Genomic DNA, 21,850 nt, shown 5'->3' on the forward strand with positions numbered 1-21,850 from the left:
TTCAAATTACATCACTTGTGGCTAGATGAATCTTTTTTACCCCTTCCACCAAAAATACAATATTTGCCTTATGTATTTAATCTTCTGACAGATTTTAATTCTCTCCTATCATGCATGCTGAATTTTTGATAACTTCTATATTTAACTGTGCATTTTATAAACATTCTTTTGGTTTTAGTTTTACAACTAAACTTAATAATATAAATAGTTCAAGTATTTTGGTAGTCTGACTGTTAATAGTTTTCAGCTCCCTCTGTTTTTGTCAAACTACTAACATCCTACAGATAAGCTTAAAGAAAACAATTTATTGTAGGAGGTTAATTCAACTGACACATGCTACATCTTAATCTCTAATGCTACTTGCATTAACAGCATTCTGGTGATTTCCATTACTGACAATTCTCCACATAAAAAAAATTTATACCCCTCTTCACCACACTTACAACTTCTAGGGATGGCCTCTGGTTCTTTCTTTCTACTTATAATTTCGCCTGGATTAATTTTATAAAATCCTTTAACTTCATCAAATTCCTGCCATGTACCCTCAAGGGATGTATAGGATATGATAGTACTACACAAAAAAAAAAATAGATCATTACTAACTTCCTATCTACAGTTTTCCTCCAGATCAGTCTGTTACTTATCGCGACTCCAACATTATCAGATCTTATATTTCTATTTTCTAAGGCACTTCATACTGTATTAACTATATCTTGGTCTTCCTCTGGGTTGTTTTCCTGGCAGAGAGCACTTGTTTTGCTAATCTTTCCTTGCCCATTCTGTTCAAGTGACTACCACCTGAGAGTAGCTCTGCTAATGCATTCTTGGATGCTTACAATTTAAAGTTCTTTCCTAATCTAGTTTTTCATGATATTGCCATTGATGCCATCTGTTCATGTTCTCATCTTAGAATTCTCATTTCTAAAGTCTAGTCAAGTGTTTCACTTCTGACCCAGCTCTCAGATTCAAAAGTTAAAACTGGTTTAAACACTGTCTTGTATACAGCTAATTTAGTATTCCAAATTTCTCGTATTCCATATGAATTTATTCATTTGACTTCATACCATACCAGCTTTGATTCTGTCTATTTCCATATTTAATTGTTCATTTTCACTAAAAATGAACTTAGATATCTATATTGCCTCTTATTTGCCAAAATCTGCAGTCCTTATTTCAACATCTCCATAGCCACCATTCCAGTCTCCCAATATTGTCTTAATCACTAGTGTCTAGACCCTCTGCAATGTTTCACATCACAGTGAAAACCAGGTGACAAAAGTTATTGCATAATAGTCCTTCCTTATCCATACATGTTGCTACTTGTTATAGCAGCACAACAATGTGCAGTGTTTGTACACTAGCAAAATGCCTTCTGAACTTGAGTCTGTCAACCATCATTCCTAATCTCATCCACTTCTTGCAGTAAAACACTAGATATAGTACACAACATTAAATTTCTTCCTGAAAGGAATTAATATTAGCAGTGCTACATATAATTCTCCCTAATTTTGCATCAAACAATGGAAGATCCCCACTCAGTCCACATGAAATATCATTTACAAGTTGAATAGCAGGGCTCATGAACAGATTGCTTGTCTTTTGTATCTCCCATAATGCAAAGCACATATCCTTGAAGAGATCATTAATGGAAAGGCCTTTAATCAGACTAGTTTTGATCTTTGAGGTCTCATCAATGGGAGCCTGACCCAGAGGTGATACTAAGGTGGAAATAATGCAGAAGTCACTTGGATAAAGGATTAAACCAAACGTATAATTGGTAACATTTAGCCAAGTGAAAACTTCTATCAACTATCTATAATCCAGAGAACTGGTATATGGTGATATACCAGTTCTGCATTACTTTTCTCCTTATCTCTTTGGAGATGATGCTCCATCACACAACCTGAATAATGTTCAGAGCCAATCTATCTAACCAATATACTATATTTCCATCTTATATAATTTCTATACAAAATTATAGAAACCTAATTATATTTGGTTTAATCCTTTATCCAAGTGACTTTGGCAATACTTCTGCCATAGTATTACCACCTCTAATGACACTATGCTCCCAGATCCACTGCAGTAGTGGGTCTGGCTCCCACTGAGACCTCAAAGGTCAAAACTGGTCTGAATAGTGACCTTACCTTGGCACATTTCTGCAAGGAGATGTGCTTTGCATTATGGGAGATACTAAGGCAAGTGATCAGAACTTACTCCACACCTTTAAGACTACTAAAAATACTTCAGGCAGAGACAAGCAAATTATTGTTCCTCTGTATCAAGCCTTGATAAGACCCCATCTTGACTACTGTGCCCAGATCTGGGCACTAGGGTTTCTTGATAAGGTGGAGAGGATCCAGAGTAAAGTGACCAAGATGACAGCAGGTCTATGGAATCAACCTTATGAGAACAGGTTGAAGATTTGTGGGTTGCAGAAACAGCTAAGTTTTTTACTTAGCTTATTACACTGTCTGTTGTGGGTGCTTTAACTGAATGAGTTAAAGGCAAAGTATGATAGATACTGTGGATATTGAATAGTTGTTGACTTGATGTTTAGGACCTCCCCTGATGAGGGAGGCCCTAATTTTATTACAGGCAACTCCAAGGAGTCCTTAGATTTGCCTAAAATAAAAAGGAAAACTTGGTTTGCTTACACTTGGAAAAAGGATTAAACCAAATATATAATTAATAACATAGCCAAGTGAGAACTTCCATCAACTATATAATAATCTGTCAAATGCACTTGCAAAGTCCAAGAATATCTATGATTAATAAAACTGATTCTCCTCTCCCTCCATCTAACTTGTAATCTTAAGTAATTTCTGCCATAATATAAAACAGCATCTTAGGATTTCAATACTTTATTTTGTAGTTAGGCCAACTTAGTGTAATAATTTTTTTCTTTCCAGGGTATTTCAATGAAGCACTACTGGAATTGATCACTTCTGCAGTCCCAGAAACTATAGAATCAGAGACCATTATTGTAGCTCCAATAGCAGCAAAAGATGTGATGATAAAAGGAATAATAGATGGCATTGACCTCTCTAACTTAATTAGAGAAAGAATCCCTCTCACTTCAGATGAAGTAATATCTGCTAGCTTAACATTCAAAGAGATCAATATAAAAGGTAACTTTTTCAAGTGATCTTGTCAAACACTAAACTTGTTTCTAAGTAATTTAGGCAGTTGCAGTTTTCTTTATAGTTTTCTTTATACAGACTCTCCACAGAGTCAACTTGAATTATTCATGCCATTTCCTTAAACCTGCTCACTATTGAATTCTGTTGCTTAAGACTGTCTCCTTGTTTCTTTCCTGTTCTATATGAACTTGCTATATCCTACAAATTCATTAAAATTTGTTTTGCATCTTTCCATTACTTGGCATGCCTGCAGTCTCTCCTCATAACCAATGTTATACAACCCTGATATTTTTTATCTATATACCTTTTTTTCCAAGGTTATTTTATCCTTTTCAACTTCTTGACTGTATTTCTGAAACAGTAATGCAGATATGGTTTAATCAGATTTATACAAATTGTAAGCTATATCTCTGTTGGTCATACTTAACACTAACTCATCTTCACATTTGTCCCTTTTTATGAGCTTTGAATTTTTTAACCCAAGAGGTCACCTGCCTCTTCAATTAAAATGTATAATTGTCTAGACATCTTAGCAATTCATACCTGATTAGGGTTCAACTTCTGGTATGTCTGCTTTTTTTGGCTATCATCTCCCATATCCTTTGAAGGATGACTTGCAACAGACATCAGATGGAATTTGTCTCCATTCCTCTATCAAAGCAGCACTGACTTCAGTGAGAGATTGAGGGACATACTGCTCCAATTTGTCCCACAGGTGTTCAATGGGGTTGAAGTCAGGATTGTGTGCAGGCCAAAGCAGTCATTTAACACAATCTTTATACCATTCCATAACAGCTGCAGCTTTGTGGCATGGGACATAGTTATCTTGATAATAAAATGGGTCCATTCCATAAACTCCATCGAGATATTAAGATTAAGCTATCTTCATGGAACCCACAGATGACCAGTAGTCCCACACTTACTTCTGCTGGTTGTACCTACAAAGTTGGTAAGTGTTCACTAGGATGCCATCAGCTGGGAAACAGGTAAACCTTGATTCATTGCTTCTGAGTACTAGTTTTCACTAATCAATTATCAAGTTTGCATGTTCTCTGCTCTTCTGTGAAAACTTAATAAATAGTTGTACAGTATTAATGCTCAGCATAGAATTACTAGAATTCAACAGATGGTCTGTGCTGATTGTAGCTGGTTTTTATGTGCCACCCCAGATGTTTTTCTGCACTAATGTCAATGTTTCCATTTGACTTTGCCATCTGATTTTGGATGATCCAGTTGAATAGCAATGGCACTTAATAGACAATTGCAAATGTGACACTCCTTCACTGAGCTCATGTCTTGCCATGCTACCTCCCATTCAACTGCCACGAGAAAATGCTGCTGCTTATCTGTACACCAGTTTTTGTTAACAAACCTGGAATGTTCCATAACTTCTAATAATAGGATGTCCAGATAACTATTGGTAGATATGAGAGTAGTCTGAAAAGTTCTTAGCCTAACAATAAAAACAAATTGAATTTCAATTTTTCAACATGATCTCCCTTAAGACTAATACATTAATTCCAGCATTGCTGGAATTAATGTATATGCCATTATCTCATCCCTATAGTAGTTCTCAGTAAGATCTGCAAAATACCCCTCTACAGCTGCAATCACCTTGATTCAAAGAAAATTGCTGACCAGAGATGAAGAGTTTGTTTTGGGAAGAGAAGTCAGAGGGAGCCAAATCTTGGGAATAGGGTAGATGTTTCAACAACTCATAGTGCAGATCCTTTATCACACCACCTTTGTGGACAGGTGCATTGTCCTGATGAAAGATGACTTTCTCCTGCAAACTAGGTCTTTTCTCAGCAATTTTTTCATCTAGTCTGGTTAAAAGATAAGAATATTCCTCAGTTATTGTTACCCTTTTCAAGATAATTAATAAACAATGCTTTTTTAGCATCAGAAAACAGATGCCATGACCTTTCTTGCTGATGGAACAGACTGTCTTTGGCACTAAACAACCAGCTTCAGTCCACTGTTTGATTCACCTATTACACTAGAATCCAAAGTCTCATCCATAGTAATAGACACAGCATTTTAACAATAAAAACTTAAGTACTGTTCAGAGATTTTCATGAGGTTTTTTGATCTGTTGTAAGCGCAGCACCCATCTTGTACAAAGTTTAATTTGCAATTCTTCATGCAAAATATATCCTACTCATTTTGAAATGCCTATAGTCTCAGCAATTTCGCACATCTTGACTGGCCAGGTGAGTGAAATTTGGTATTGGATGTGTCTACATCCAATACCATATCGTGCACTTGATCAATGATTTCTGATGTTATGCTTCTCGGACATCCTTCACGTGGATCAAGGCTGGTGGTACGGCCAAGTTTTAAACTCGGCAGCCCATTTTCTTAATTGTCAAAAATGAAGAGTGCACATATTATGAATTTGGAATCAAATTTCTTTTGGCATCATACCTTTATCAAAGAATTTTATCAATTTCAAGGGATGCAGGCAACACTTTTGCTTCAAACAGTTGTCTATAACAAACTTCTTGATAGAATGACTTGCAATGTCACATGGATGCTTATGACAGATCTACTGACTTAGAGAAAAAAAATCTTGCTGATAGCCTTGTCCTCAATGGTCAAGGCAGAACTTGTCAGACCACCCTTCTAGTGTATGAACTAGATTATTCCATGATCTAGCAGATCACATCCAGAATGACATCAAATTTTGGTTATTAGCAAATCAGTTAAGCATAAAAATAGTTATGCTAGCATTAAATTTTTTATAAAACTGGAACTGAAAAATATTGAGCAGGTAATGCCAAGTTCATGAAATATACTAAAATTTTCTCTATATAAATCTAGCCCATTCTTTTAACATTAGTTAATTTAATATTAAATTAACTTTCAGTTAACAGGCTAATCTTAATCCACTATCCTGGCTTAAATGATTGGCAACATTTGGTCATCCTATATCAGTTATCTTTAAACAATGGCTAATAGTTTAAAGATTGAACAGTCTTTATTTATCAGCCATGAGATCAAACAAGTCTAGTTATATATTACAGCACAGTGGAACACTTTAATAAATATTAATGCATTTTTAGACTAAATGCATCATAATTAATCTCAAAGTGCACTTAAGATATTTTGGTACTATATAGTCAATACCTAAATGACTTGACCAATTATCATTAAACATGGAGCTTATAAAGCAAGCTTAATTACAGGCAACTGTTTCCTAACATGCCTAAAATTCTCATTTTCCTATGACATCAAGACCAGTGTCATAGGAAAATGAGTAAAACTTGCTGATTATTAAACCTCAAACCATGAAAAGAATCCTGCTACTAAATTGTAGCATGAACTTGCTTTTAGCAAGTCTGCTTATAAAATGATCTTAATTCAGGGTATTAATACTTCTATACTATTAAAAATCAAGCATTGATTTGGGCTAGTTTCTCTGGCTCACTAAGACTTCAATTATTTCCTAAACATCATGGAGTTACAAGAATCATCAGGGTTTTTGTAATAGCACTTCACATTATTATTTAAGCCTCCAAGGAGTCAAAAGACTCATCATGGGAGGTCCTCCTAGGAAACAGTCCATCATACCACACTCCTTACACTCATTGACTGTTCTTGCTCTCACCACTATCAGGCAATGCATTCTATAGTTCAACTATAGTTCAACCATGCAAAGAAACCACTCTTGCCCAGTTTCCTTTTGTAACTTCCAGGGATGGCCCCTTATCACTCCTTTCTACTGTTCAACCAAGCAAAAGAACTCTCCACAGTCAACCCTGTAACCACCTCTCAACAGTTCAAAATCTCAATCATATCACCTCTTCTGTCCACATTCCCTCAGCTGATCCTCATAACCAACATTGTACAGTCCTGAAACCATCTTTTTGTTATCCACCTTTTGTACCCTTTCCATAGTTAATTTATTCCTTTCAAATCCTGGGGACCAAATCCAAGAACAGTCTAAGTGTCTGATCAGGGTCTTATACAACAGAATGTACTCTTATCTCTGTAGGACAGCATCCTTTTCATTATTGCAGCAATCCTCTGTTACCTTCACCACCTTTACAATATGTCCCCTGAATTTCAGGTTTCCATCACTCAGATCTCTTGTCTCCCCTACTTTACTCCAGTATAGCTCCTCCAATAGAGTATGCAGCATCTCATCAATGTGTCCCAAACCTCAAGACCTTTAAATTTTGCTGCATTAAACCAATACCCCATTCATTTGCCCATATGTCTAGCTTATTCTCTTGCAGGACTACCACATCTGCACTATTACTAATAACCCTTCCCAGCTTCATCTGCAATCCACTGACAATGTCATTGATATAAAGGTTAAACAATACTGGTCCCACAGGGACCCCACTTGTAACTCTCTGCCTCCTTGAAACTGTCCCACCATACAAAACTCCAATACTTATTGGACAGCCAATTTTGAATCTAAACCCATGTGCTGCAACTTAAATATCAGCTTATGTGGCACCAGGTCAAATGCCTTCGCTAAATCAAAGAAAATGGTAGTATGTCTTTCTCTCAGTTACTGCTCTTTTAATTTTCTTATAAAAGACTTGCATATTACTGAAACAATGTCCTTCACAAATCCATGTTGATTCTCACAGAACAGTACACATCTGTCCAATGTTGTATACAGTCCCTAACTAATTTCTCCAATATCTTAACTACTGATGACACACAAACTGGCCTATAATTACACTTCCAGTCTGCTACCACCCTTATGCAATGATACTCTTACCCTCCTTCCATTCCCTGGGCATCTTTCCTGTAGTTAGACTTTCAATGAAAAGCCAGGTCAAAAAAGCTGTCAGTTCTTTAGCACCTTCTCTCAAAACTCATGGGTGAAATACCATCCAGTCCACAGTTTTACTGACATCTAGAATACTCGGTATTTGGAAATTGATCTCCTCTAAACCTCAAACCTGCCCTATCCCTCTAGTATTAAAATTTACTCTTTCAGGATGCTAATAAATTGTTCATTGAACAATTCCACTATATCCTATGCATCAGTCACTATTCCCATTTTTATTGCACAATGTCGTTCTTCCACAATTATTTTTCCTCCTACTGGCCACATAGCTAAAAAAAACTGCCTAGGATTTTCTTTGGATCTTAGGGCCAATCTCTTCTGATATTCCAGTTCTGCTTTCCTTACCGTACTAGTTGCTCTCCTGGCTTGTCTTATATTCTTCTTGCATTTGATCTTTCTCTTCTATAGCCTCTTTTTCACATGCAGTTCCTATTTAATATTGTTTGTTATCCACTTTACACCAAATTGTGTACTCTTCTTCACTTGTAAAATATAGTTTGCTTTTGCTGCTAACAAATATTCCTTCAATTTCCCAAGCACTAATGATATCCAGGCCTTACAATTTTTCCCTCCATGAAACTTCTCCAAGTTGATGTCTAAATCACCTGCTTTATGAGAACATATATGGAATTATCTCTTTGATACTCTTATGTCTATTAATCTTACAAGTCAAAACCACATGGTCACTCTCTCCAACTGGTGGGAGAAATGTCATCTCAGTTATTATCAACTCTTCTGATGTTATCACCAAATCCAAAACTCTTGAACCCTCTATTAGATTTTGCCTAAGACGCTGGTCCCTCAGGAATCCTAGAAATTCCATTCCCTTATTGTTACATGCATCTTCCTCTCCCCAATTTATACTGCTATAGTTAAAATCTCCTATAACAATTATTTTTCTTGAACTTCCCAAGCTCAACTGTCTAAACATCTCCTGGTCCCCATCCTCTGTGCTCCTTGGTTTGTAGCAACATCCCACTAAATATCCTGTCTTGCCCATCTCTACCTCACACTGTATGCTTTCAAAATCATTAGTGTCATTGCCTTCCAAGTCCTCCACTCTTAGAGGACTTAAGTTATAAGCAGTACTCCACCACCATGCTTTCCCTTTCTATCCTGCCAAAAATGCTGTACTGTTGATGCTATCAAGGCCATCAATTCCTCTCCTTCATTCCAGATACTCCTGACATTAGTATCAAGCATAAAAATGCCACTGTTTCTATATCCAGCATTATCCTCTCTAGACTACACTGGGCTCAGCATTACTTGATGTTGTCCCTTTCTACCAAGTACTCATTCCCATAAGGGCTCTCTCCCTGCTACCATCCACCTCAGGCATTCTAGTTTCCTTGCATAGACACCAACTCATTCAGAACAGCAATATCTCCAGATGCCTACACCCTTCAAGCATCCACATATTCCAATCCTATCTTCTGATGCATTCTAGCTATTATGTTCAATATTTCTGCTCATCTTGCCACTATCATACTTGTGCAACATGCACATTATCTTTCCTCTCTATATCTTTTGTACTACCTCCAAGCAAGAATCTCATCTCTTGCTGCCCAACTTACATTACCTCAAGTCATTTGCTCCTACCATCATCTCATCCACCCTTTCACCTCTTAATTGCCATAGCCACACTTTCTATCATTCCTCCAGGCAAACTCTCCATCCTATCTTACACATCACAGCTCATTGGGTCCCCATAAATTACCTGTTACCACCCTATTCCTTGATTGCATCTCTCACTCTCTCTCCTCTAACACTTTCTGTGTTGCTTTACTTATTACATTCAAGTCCTAATTCTAGGTAGAAACATAATGAAATAGGACAGAATTTTGTCCTTGTGTGTATATACTTATCAGCCTGGTTGAACAAGTGGTTACTAGATCCTCTTTCCAACTAAGAGGCTATAGGTTTAAATCAATGGTGGGTATGGAGATGTTTTTAATGTCTTCAGATAAATTTATTGCCTACTAAGACCACTTTCCTGCTTTATGGAGAAAAAATGGCTCGAAAGTTCCATGTCTGGTCTCTAGAGCAAGGCTTTTCAGACCTTGCAAAAAAATAAAATAGGAAATCCTTAAACCCATCCATGGTATAAATGTATAGGTTTACAACTTTTTTCATGGGTGGAGTGATAACTAAAGGGTTATTATGAAACCAATGGTACAGAATTTACTATCTAGATAGTAAACCTTTTACTTGGGTCCTATGCATTATTGAATACTACTTCATTAGCATTCCATAATGTATAGAGACAAGTCTCTAAACCTGCCAAGAAAATTCCCATATTTCTGTATTGTTGAACTTTGAACAATATTTCTAGATCACACTTCTAGTCAGATATTTTAGCATTATTCTTCCATGGAATACTTGAAAGTACCTACTCAATTCATGAACTATGATCTTACTCAACACTGCTTAAACAATCTGCTATAGATTACAGAAATTTATATTGTAGTCACCTACTACTTACCCAAGATTCCATGGAGTCACTCATGTCTTTTTATCATAGAAAAGTTTTAGTATTTTCTGAATAAAATGCAATCTGAGCATTAAATGTGTAGATGCCTGACTAGTCAAATCTCCAGATTTGAATTTAACATGAGAAATTGTAACAACCTTTCATTTGAATTATTAGAACCCAAATTTAGCCAATTGGTACTTTCAATATCTACAATAGCATTTCAAAAACAAAGCTATGAATATGTTGCTATACTCATTCAGATATGAATGATTATAGCAATGAGGTTTGATTTCAGGTGAATATCAAACTAAATGCAGGTAAGAAACCAATTAATTTCAAAATCAAATTAATAGCCTTAACTTTTTCAGGTGACTTGACAGTACAAAGGGCAGTGAATAATATGACTATACCTAGTATAGTCATCAACAATTTTACTGGACAAAAGACATTCCTCAATGATTTTGTTATCCATGGTAACATAAAAGTCGGCTTCATTAATGGTATCGATATAGATGAGTTTTCTAGGAATCTACTACGAATAAACAAGCAAGAAGCTGTTCCTGAATTAATAGTAAGTATAGGCAACACTAGTTAACTTTCACTTGCTTTGCTTAATCCTTTATTATTACAACTTCCAGGGAGGCTCATTCAACTAACATTTATCATACCAAATCTTAATACTCCATTAACTCATTCTAGTAATGAGTTCCTTTCATTCACAATTCTGTAAAAAAAAAAAAAAAAAAAAAAAAAAACTCCTTGCACTCCTATTCACCACTTTTACATAACTTCCAAGGATGATCTCTGGTTTTTCCCATATTGCCTCATAATCATCTGGATTAATTGGAATCCTTTTACCAACCTACATATCACTATCATCTCTTTTCCTTTTGTCCACCAAACTGCAATTCATTTTTTAATCCTCTACATAGCCAGCACTAAAGTCCTGATATTGTCTTAGTCACTTACCTCTGGACCCTCTCCAATGTCTCCATCACATCAAAAACTAAGTGACCAGATTTGAGCACAATAGTGTGCTGACTACTTAAGTGGCACAACTACTTATCATAGCAGCATCATGATGTGCAGCCTTTGCAACACTTCACCATCGCTCACAAATCTCATCCACCTTCTGCAGTATTTTGCCATCGACATAGTACAGCCTTGCATTTTTGCACTGAAAATGCAACACCATGCACTTTTTTGATATTAAAACTATAACCACACTCTTTTTGTCCAAATAAAGATTTAATTCAAATCTTCTAGAAGAGAATTAACATCAGCAGTTCTACTTAATTCTTAACAGGCAGTTTTTGTATATATAAAATTTGTATCAGCAAACTGAAGATCCTTAGTCAGTCCACATGATATCACTTGCAAGTTAAATAAAAAAAAATCAAGAACAGAACCCTGAGGCATGCTGCTGGTTATCCTCCTTTTTTGAGACTGCTCCATCATACACAACCTGCTGGTATTGTTCAGTTGATCTCCAATCCATCTAACCAATACACTCACTCATGTGGTAATCTATCAAACATTTTTGCAAAGTCCAAGAATATCACTGATTATCCCTTTATCTAGCACAATTATCTTATAAAATGAAAATAAATTTCTGAAATAGAATTTGCCCTTTTTACAGCAAATCCTTGATGACCAAGGCTGTCCAACCAATCCTGTATTCTATTGCTAACCAATTTCTCCAACACCTTGACCACAACTACAGTTATACAGACTTTTCTATAATTGGAAACTTTGGTCCTACAACCATGCTTGAGTAGTACTATTTTGCCTTCTTTGGAATCTTATCCACTGCAAGATCATTAAAGTACCAGGCATAGCTAGCTGTGGTGCACATTCCTTGAGAATGTCAACCATTCTCACAGCTTTATTAACATCTAACCCAACTACCACCTTGATACACCTGAGATTCTTTCACTTCCAATTTTCCTAATACTTGCCTCCTTTCTATATTACTTATCATTTATGCTAGTATGATATAATCTGATAGTGCTAATTCAATAATTCCACTATATCCTTGCAACTATTGTGCTGTCATCGTTATCCACCAGTATCAACCTATGATAATTTCTCTTACTTTTCATATAGCAGAAATTACCTTGAGTTAACCTTGGCATGACCAGCCATTTTTCCTCTCATACAGCACTTTTTTCTTTTATCATGCTCATCACTTCTAGTCTTCACTTTTCAGATCAACTGTCTTGTATCTTCTCCATAGCATATTTTCCAGCACAGGTTGGTTCATTTCACTCTATTTACTAACTTAACCCTGGGTATACAATCCTCCTCCATGGAGCCTGTCATGGGAAGTCCCTTGTGTCAGCTAAGCATACTGTGCCTTTAAATACATTCAGATTCTTTGCTGTCCTGAAACTTGGGCAAGTGAGTCATTCACAACTTCCATACAAAAAATCTTATTCCCTTTACAGCTTCCAGAGACTTTACATCAATGTTAATATTATAACCTTTATCAACTTTAATGTGCTACTTCCAAGGTTGCTTTTGTTGGAAACCTTCTGCTTTAAACTTCAGATTTTGAAGTATGCTTAGTTTAAGAGTAGAGATTAAACTTTCATAGTGAAATAATACTCTAAACATAGTGAAATAATACTCTAAACATAGTGAAATAATACTCTAAACATAGTGAAATAATACTCTAAATTGTCTCCACCAACAAAAAAAAACCTATAGTACTATAGGTGGACTGAATTTTTTTTCAGATTTGATTTCAATTAACCCTCTCCAAAAGTCTTCAAATTTTGGACATGTAATCTAAATGACTACAGAAAATGAATACTTACAAGCTCATTTGAACTATTCTAACTCTATAGACAACTTCTAGAAATAGAACACTAGTTCATATCCTCCTGGAAATCTTAATTCCATTTCTCAACATGAGGCAATTATCTTTTATCCTTAATTTTTGAATTAATTGGTCACTTAAGTTCTGAATCCTGTTACTATATCTTAATGCTACACACTAAATGCCAAAAAACAATTCTATATATAAAAAAGCCAGTACAGGAACTCGAGCTTTTTTCCTGAAAGCTTGAAGTGACATCTCTTATAAAGATGCATCTTTTCTCAATTCATCAGCTGTTACTATCAGTCTGGCTGACAGTCTTCTAATTTTTAATTACTCAGGTAGTCAGAAACATCTTGTACAGAGCACTTTTGATCTTAAGAACTACTGGATGTATATGACAAATTCATATAGGTAAAACTTCTAAATCACTTGGACAAATTAGAATCATAATGTTACTCTAAATTCTTACAGTGGTTTCTGTAGAATTTTCTATTTAAAGTTTTTTATTTCTTGATAAGACTTTATTTGAATGACTATCCACAAAGTATGTAGTGTAAGGTCTCTACTCCTTGCATGAAAAGCATTGTATTCATAACTGAAGTTCTCAATTTTAGTCTGGCAGTCGCCAAAGTAAAAGCTAGTTGGGCTTTATTTAAGATGCTATTACCTAAAATACTGCTTAGTTTTAGAAGCAAAAACTACCCAATTAAACTTAAAGCCAAGCTATAGTTTTAAAGACTAAGATTCAAACAAGCTGGCATGAACATCTTGTTAAACTCTGATATTTGAGTGTTCAAAATTTTTGTCATAAGTGAGCCACAGGATAGATAATTCTATAATAGGAACATATTGGCAATCTGAGCAGCATCTGCACAAATATATTAAATGGACCTCCCAAGAGCTATGGTTAGTCATGGTACTAAAGTATCATGACATTTTCTTTTCATTGCTAGAAAGTCTTCAGTTTCAGATGAATTTTTCTTATTCATCCAATTCTTGATGAATATAAGTCAACTTATTAGATAATGCAGAAAAGGCAAATTTTTTCATGGAAAATGTTTTTTCTCCATGGTAACTTAATTTGATTTAAATTGATAAACCTTTTGTCTTCTGAATTGCTATAGACTTCATTTTTTTTTTTTTTTGCTCCAAGCATTTGGTGATTAGGCCTTTTACTTGAGCAGTATTTGAATTCTAACCTTTCAGTACTTAATTCTCTAGTCAAATTTTTCTGTGGCTTAACTTCTCATCTTGTGAATTTAACTCTTAACTAAAGCAGAAACAGATTTCAACTTTCTTTAAAACTGAAGGCATGTTCATTATGTGGGTCTTAACAATCTTGTAGGAACAGAACACAAGTAATTTTGCTAAAGAAATGTATCTTCATTGTATGAAGTATTTCACTAAATGAATTAATTTTGCCAATAAATAGAATTTCATTATCAAAACTTGCTTTTTGCTCCTTTTCCATGTAGGAAAAATAGTGGCTTCACTATTCAATGTATCATGTTTAATCTACTACAGCAGAAATAAGATTTTGCAGTGATCTTGTTTAAAGGATAACCTTACATTAACTAACAGTCAATGTTATCTTAAGTTGAATCTTTCCTCTTTTCCTACTATAATTAAGATTTGTCCACTAGATGTTTTTCTTTTCCAAATGCTACTGGAACTTGGCATCCTTCTTTCAAATAATGCCTTCTATCTTCATGCACTCCTACTGCAAGCTTTTCATTAAACAGCTAAGAGATGGGTATAACTTCTAGAGAATGAAATGTAATTTCAAGCATCTTGCCTGCCAAGGCACTAAGAACCATAAAGCCTGATATTTTGTACATTTTACTTGACAGATTACTCCAACTGTATACTTCAATTTTAAATACCTTGTATTTAGGATTAATACAAGAATTTCAATAAATTAACTTGTCTGCTTTTTTTTCAGGTCTTCCAAGCACCACTACTTTTAAACTCTGTTGTGACAAAAGGTCAAGTTGATGGAATAGATGTTGGCTTTATGGGAATGGAGTTCCACCATATACAAACAACTGTCAGCAAAGAATTGTCTGCTATAGATAGTACACTAGAAACTTATAGCTTGGCATTACTTGAACAGTTAGAAATACAAAAATGTAAGTAATTAATATCTTATAGGAAATTAACCTTTTATGTTGAAATTAAGCCTTCTACCTCAATATTGAAAGCATAACTGACATTCTAAGTTTCATTATACTTAGATTAATCTTGTCTTGTATAAATATGCAACCCTGAAATGACATTAAAGACATTTTAATTCTTAATGAAATTTAGTTCATAGAAATTTCACAAGTTTCATTTAGCCCACCTTAGTGATTTTAAATAAATTTAAATTTCACTTTATCAATAAAGTGAAATTTCTGGCTCCTTAATATTTTAGGATATTTGATATCCTATTCACTGAATAAAATCTTTAATCAGTAATTCTGAATTTTAAGCACTTACCACTCAACTCTTGAAAAGGAAAGCAAATTGCTCTTTGGCTCCTGATATGTGATGCATCTCTAGAATATCTTGTTACTTTCACTTTGGCACTCAGCACTATAAATTATACTAAAACTATTCAGAACTAAGTGCTTCAATAAAGCACTATGAACACTTAGTGTTCATAGTGCTTTATTGAAGCACTAACCATTAACTGTTTGTTTTTAACAAGCTACTTTTCTTAACCATACTTTTTTCTAGATCAAATCACATCACTAGCTCATTTTCATCTGGCTCAAGAACTTCCTTCTACAACAAGAGCTTTCTCTGTACCAGTTCATACAACTTATAGGTAATGGCTTAATTCATTAAAATAGTGAATATAAAAGAATAGCTTAAATCCTTTTAAGTACTAAACTTTAATTTTTCTTTCATAGTGTTATATATACACCTGCTCCAACTCAACAATTGTTTGTATGGACAACAGACAAAAGCTGTGATTATTTGAAGCAACAATGCTGTGACATTTCTTCCTCTACTTACAATGTGAGCAAATCTGGACAGTTGATCCAGCATGGTGGACCATACAAAGGAAAGTATATTCCTTTCATCTTCAGTGGTTCAGAAGAAATTAGTGGAGATCTAGATGGTTTCATGCTTGTTACTGAGTTAGGATACAGTGAAAGGTAACTTTCATGATCTAAAAACTTGAAATACTATCTTATAGACTTAAATTTCAACTTGAGGTTGGGCATCCTTAAATTTTTGTAGTAGAAAAATGATTAGTCTTACTAATTGGCAGTTTAACTGCCATTTAGCTTTATTAAATTTATATCGCTGTCCTAATCCATTAATGTACAACATAATATCTGTCAAACTTTGGTTGATGCATACACTTAATATGCAAGTTCCAGATTCATCACTGCTGGGTGACACTATCTTATTAGCTTGTTTTCCTCAAGTTTAGGATCCACTCCAAAGACCAGAATATGTGGAACTCATTAATGTCTAAATGATTCTGGTGTCAACATGGCTCCAATGAAATCCTGCCATCTTATTAGATATTTGATATAACATACTGATAATCAAGGCTAAATTCTGTGGGCATGAATGTTTCTTTTGGTGGAAATGATTACTTCTAAATGGCTCTAATTTGATCATTAGTAGTTTTTAAATTCTTGGAAATGCTTAGCTTAAGCATTGCTGCTATACTTATAGGCTCAAAGCATTTCATGGGTGGGAGTAAAAATTTCAAATAAGACTTGAAAGCTTACCATCAAACCACCTGGGTCATTTACTTTTTACACAGTGAAGTTCATTTTCTTACCTTTATGCTCGTATGACAGTTCATGCAAATTTTTATACTGTTATCTAAGATGGTTAGTGTCATACTAATGACATTGTCATGAGTTCAATCCCCATGGGCAAACAGTTCAGTTGCCCCATTGTATTAAAGCCCTCAGAGCACATCTGGATTATTGTACTTGGATTTGGTCACCAAGAATTGAGATAATCAACACTTGAAGTGCAAAGGCTGATAAATATCAGGACCATTTGAACATTAGGACTCCAATGGAGGTTCTGACTAAACTATCCAATAGTTATTAGTTATTCAGTCATTTGAATAGAAACCATGAATTTTACTTTCAGAACTTTTTGATTTTAGTAATTCTTTCAAGGGATGAATGTAACTTCTACACAATCTGAAGATGAGTAGTTTGCTGGCGAATTGATTTGCAAGTTAGCAGATCAGAAGGCAACAACTACAAGGCAAGTGGAATATGGATCTTTAGTTCATTTGGAATATCATGGATGAGCTTTTAAGGAAAAAATGAAATAAATGATACTGCCTAATTACAAACAGTACAGAAAAACTAGACTAGCATGGTCAAATGCTATAAGAAGAATAACTAACAAAACGTAGCCAATTTGCTAGTATTGACTGCAAGTAAGTCGAACTTGTTGCTGTTATTATAGTTTCATATTTCACTAAATGACCATTATAGGCATTGAACTATATTGTTACCTACACGTTACTGTTTTAACAGATAACCTTTAACCTGTCTTATTGAGCTATATTATAGCTGCTTTTTTAGTATATACCACCAAGACAGTTTAATTATTGTGTAAACAGTTGAATAAATACTAATTTAGAAATCCTAATAGATGGAAATGATGTCAAGCATTAATTTTAGCAATATCTAAACATAGGTAATAGATCTGATTTATTACAAGAAAATTTATCTTGAATACTTATTTGAGTAATCAACTTTGGTATACATGAATTCTAAAATACTTGATTTACTTATCAATCTCAATTCACTTTCTAGCTAAATGGAGTGTAATATAATCAATTAAATGTCTGAGAGATGAGACAAATTTAAAGGCAGATTGAGATAACCAGACAAGGGAAGCTCTTTCCCTTGTGTAAGGCTTATCAATATATGAACTATTGTGCTTAGATTTGGTAACCAGGATTTGAAGGAATAAATAGAATCCTGGAAAGAATGCAGAGGCAGAAATATGACCATCCAGTATTATACAGGTTGACTGAGAATGAACTGCAGATGAGTGATACAAATGGGACCTTTTTGAACTTTCTTTCCTTTGATCTTACAAAGGATGAGAGAAAATATAAGAGGCAATCCCCAGAAACTGAGTAAGAGGGTGAAACATGGCTTCTTTGCATAGAGGGTGGTTGAACCATAGAATGCCTTGCCTCATGAAAGCACAAATGGATGAGTTCAAATAATACTGCATCAATAAGCTTCTAACAGTGAGTTGTGACATCATGGGAATTTAAATGAGTTAAGACTACAAACATGGAACCTACAATGATCTTGCTTAACTTCTAAAATCAGACTACATCAAATCAGTACACTTGCAAGTAAGATAAGCTCTTTCATGAAAGAAAAGAAATACAAATTTTATGCCAAACTAAATAGAAGGATATACTTTAGTTTGAAATCCTTCTCATATAAAAGAGAACCTCCCTAACATTTTAACTTATGTTCTGGCTAATTCTCTAGTGTTAATATATGTAGTTAAGCCAATAACTTAGTAATTGCAGTGGCTATAATGCTATAGCCCAAATCTTAATTACATAAAAACCCAAGTTTTGTGTTATATTAAGTTTTAGATTACCTCTAACTTTTATGCAACTTTTCTCAGATGCACAAAGCCAGCTTCTGCTTCTATTTCAAGTATTAAAAATGGATGGTTATCTTCAATGAAAAGTGACAAGTATGACTTCAATATTTCATTCAGAGATGCCAAGATGTTAGAAATAAACAATGCTATTTATTTGATAACTGCTCCTATCTGTGATGGTAAGTTTCTCTAATTTTACATTCAAATACATACTGCATGGTATCATTGGAATACTTGTTTAGCTTCATGCTAAACATGAAACTAAAATTCTTTCATTAATATTAAAAGAATTCAAACTTTCTTTTCCATTCATTTTTGAAGCATAAGATACAAAAAGCAATTCATTACCTGCACTTAAACTACATGCCCTGCTTCCCAGGTAACATCAGGAAATTGCTTCCTGACTGGCACACTAGTTAACTGGTCTTAGAAATCCAACTTGAACAAGTTGTATAGCAAAGTCATGTTATTACAAATTACAGTATACTAATCTCCACACTCAAAATTTCCTGACAGTTTTAAACAATATTCCCAACCTCAATGTATAATTTCAATTTTATTGAAAGATCAGATCCATTGTAAGAAGAATGCATCAACCATTATCCCAACTACTTGCCTCACTGTTAAGCACTTGCAACTCATATGTTATGCTTTTGCACAGGCCTACATATTTTATAGCATAAGCTTTAACTGATAATTCCACAGAATAGGTTGGTTGCTCCTTACTTCCAGTAGTATCCTAGGTATGAAAAATGTGTTCATGGGGCCAGTTTGCCTGCTTTGCAGGAGGATAAACTGCAAAAAAACACTGCTGACTTGGCTATGGCTGAAGATCCTTAAGCTCCTCGCATCAACAGGAATTGAACCTAGGACGTTCCTTCCCCAGACATGGTTGCAAAGTGTATAGCCACTAGGCTAACTGCATGGACACGTAACTACTCCTGCTAAACTCATTCTAGTAAAACTTTAGACACTAAATAAAAAAAATTTTAATTAAACTTTTTTAATGAAACCTACACAACTTCAGAAGAACCTGATTTTCTAAGTTAATCAGGTATAAACTATCAGATCCCTTTCTTTTCCACATTTAAGTTACTTGACAACCTAAACTTAATTCTCATTGAGGCATTCTAACCTGACCTTTTTCATCATCTGATACAAACAAAACCCATATCATACCAAGGAAAACTAGCAACATTTATTGCTAATAAATGTTAAACAATCTAGCTATATTACTAACTTCGGCAATGTCTTTTAGACATCTAATTGTCACTCCTTAAGTGTCCTTACAATAATACAGTATATAATTGCAAAATGCAACTTGTCACATTAATGACAACCATTATCCTTTGTCCACAATAATGCAAAATTAAGAGGGAAAGGTTTAAGGGTGCTCTTTATATCCTATAGGATTAAATTGGCAACCATTAGATTGTCTTCAAATGGCATTTCCAATGTTAAATATTTAACACTAGTTACCTTTTTTAATACAGTCCTGAGGGATTCCATTAGTGTAGGAATTCTATTCTATGTACTATCAGTTGCCACTTCATATCTGATAGAAGTATTTAATACTTCTATCATGGTTGTCACTACTATAAAATCTGACAATCACAAAGGCATGACTTAAATATTTGTTGCCTACTATACAATATCATTCTTATCAATACATGTCTAAATAACACCATGACTACAAGACAAAGTAGTCTTTAATTTGCTACTTCTGTCTTAGAGCCTGCTTTATCTAAGAACTTTTCTTATCAGCATTCAATTCTCCTGCATACTCGCAATACAAGATAACAATCAGCCACAAGAGTTGCTTGACATATTAGAAATATCTGCTTTAAAGGTAGACTGCCCTCAAACTTGTGACCTTTTTGATCAATTTAGCATTCTTTCCTTAGTCTGTCATGGCACTACTTAAAGATGCTTAATTTCCTTAACTGCTGGCTTTTAGATAGCTACTTGTTTATATCCTCTTTGGTTGGGGAAAAAGAGTTTGAAATCCCATTCAGCAGCACATGAACCTTTCAGGACTTTAACAACTGAAGATGGGTTAGTTGGTTTCATAGATCCTAAGGTTTTTCTTCTAGAAACTATGGACTTTAAGAACATAACATTAACTTCATAGCCTGAGCTTCGGTCATAAACCAAAGCTAGTCTTGCATTCACACAATCTTAACCTTTCAGAATGACTCTGCTCACTATACCTCATTTATTTCAAAAATGGTTCCTTAAAGGGATAAATTTCTTAATGTTATAACAGATCTAGCACTTAGACCCTGGGTCTCTCCACATGCTGTTTCAGATTATTATCCCTTTTAACTAAATTCTAACTAATGGGCTCCTTTTAGTCTGTTCAACTATGGAAGTTTCTATAAAGAAACCATTAAGTAATCAATAATATTAATTATACTTTTTGCTCTTGATTATGCTTATTCTTTACATATTCAAATTCTACATAAAAAAATCTACAAATAACTTGGTTAGTGGAAATTGAAATTTTCAAGACACAAATACCATTTTTAAAGATTTCAATAAAACAAATGTAGTCATATGCAGGTGAGTAGCACCAATTGATTGATCAGCAGTGCTTGTCCAGACAAAAATGAAGGCTGCCATCACAGGAGTATTTTTGGAAATTCTGTCTAGAACTAAAGTTTATTCTAATTTTCATCTGCAACACTTGGTTTGCTCACTTTTGAACTTTCTCCTAACAAAACATGTACTAATGAATTGAAATTCTCTCAATTTTGCATTGTTAGCAATAGTCCTAATTCTACCATGCTACAATTCTGCTTTCTGTAGCAACCTATCTTCTCTCATTTCTATTTTTATCAAAACAGAATTGCTTTCCTTCTGTCAGCTTCACTGACATCCATGATCTTTGCACCTGAGAAACACATTTATCGTTTGCATGAATTACACCTTTATGATGGAATCTGTTCTCATTCCCAGTGTTTAGGGATTTTATACTCTTCCTACCAAATTAA

At 34.5% G+C, this 21,850-nt stretch overlaps 1 protein-coding gene across 1 annotated transcript in view; it reads left to right on the plus strand.

Moving 5' to 3' along the window:
- LOC150096572 (uncharacterized) overlaps positions 1-21,850 on the plus strand; it is a 44,445-nt gene that overhangs the window by 16,311 nt on the left and 6,284 nt on the right. The window contains exons 10-15 of the mRNA XM_090408487.1: positions 2,913-3,131; positions 10,795-10,997; positions 15,193-15,379; positions 15,969-16,059; positions 16,145-16,393; positions 18,879-19,036. Coding sequence (XP_090264613.1) covers positions 2,913-3,131; positions 10,795-10,997; positions 15,193-15,379; positions 15,969-16,059; positions 16,145-16,393; positions 18,879-19,036 — 1,107 coding nt within the window. The remainder of the gene's footprint in view (positions 1-2,912; positions 3,132-10,794; positions 10,998-15,192; positions 15,380-15,968; positions 16,060-16,144; positions 16,394-18,878; positions 19,037-21,850) is intronic.

Source organism: Typopeltis vanoorti, chromosome 18, assembly GCF_054136105.1.
Source record: "Typopeltis vanoorti isolate ZY-2024b chromosome 18, IOZ_Tvanoo_1.0, whole genome shotgun sequence".
Taxonomy (NCBI): Eukaryota; Metazoa; Arthropoda; class Arachnida; order Uropygi; family Thelyphonidae; genus Typopeltis; species Typopeltis vanoorti.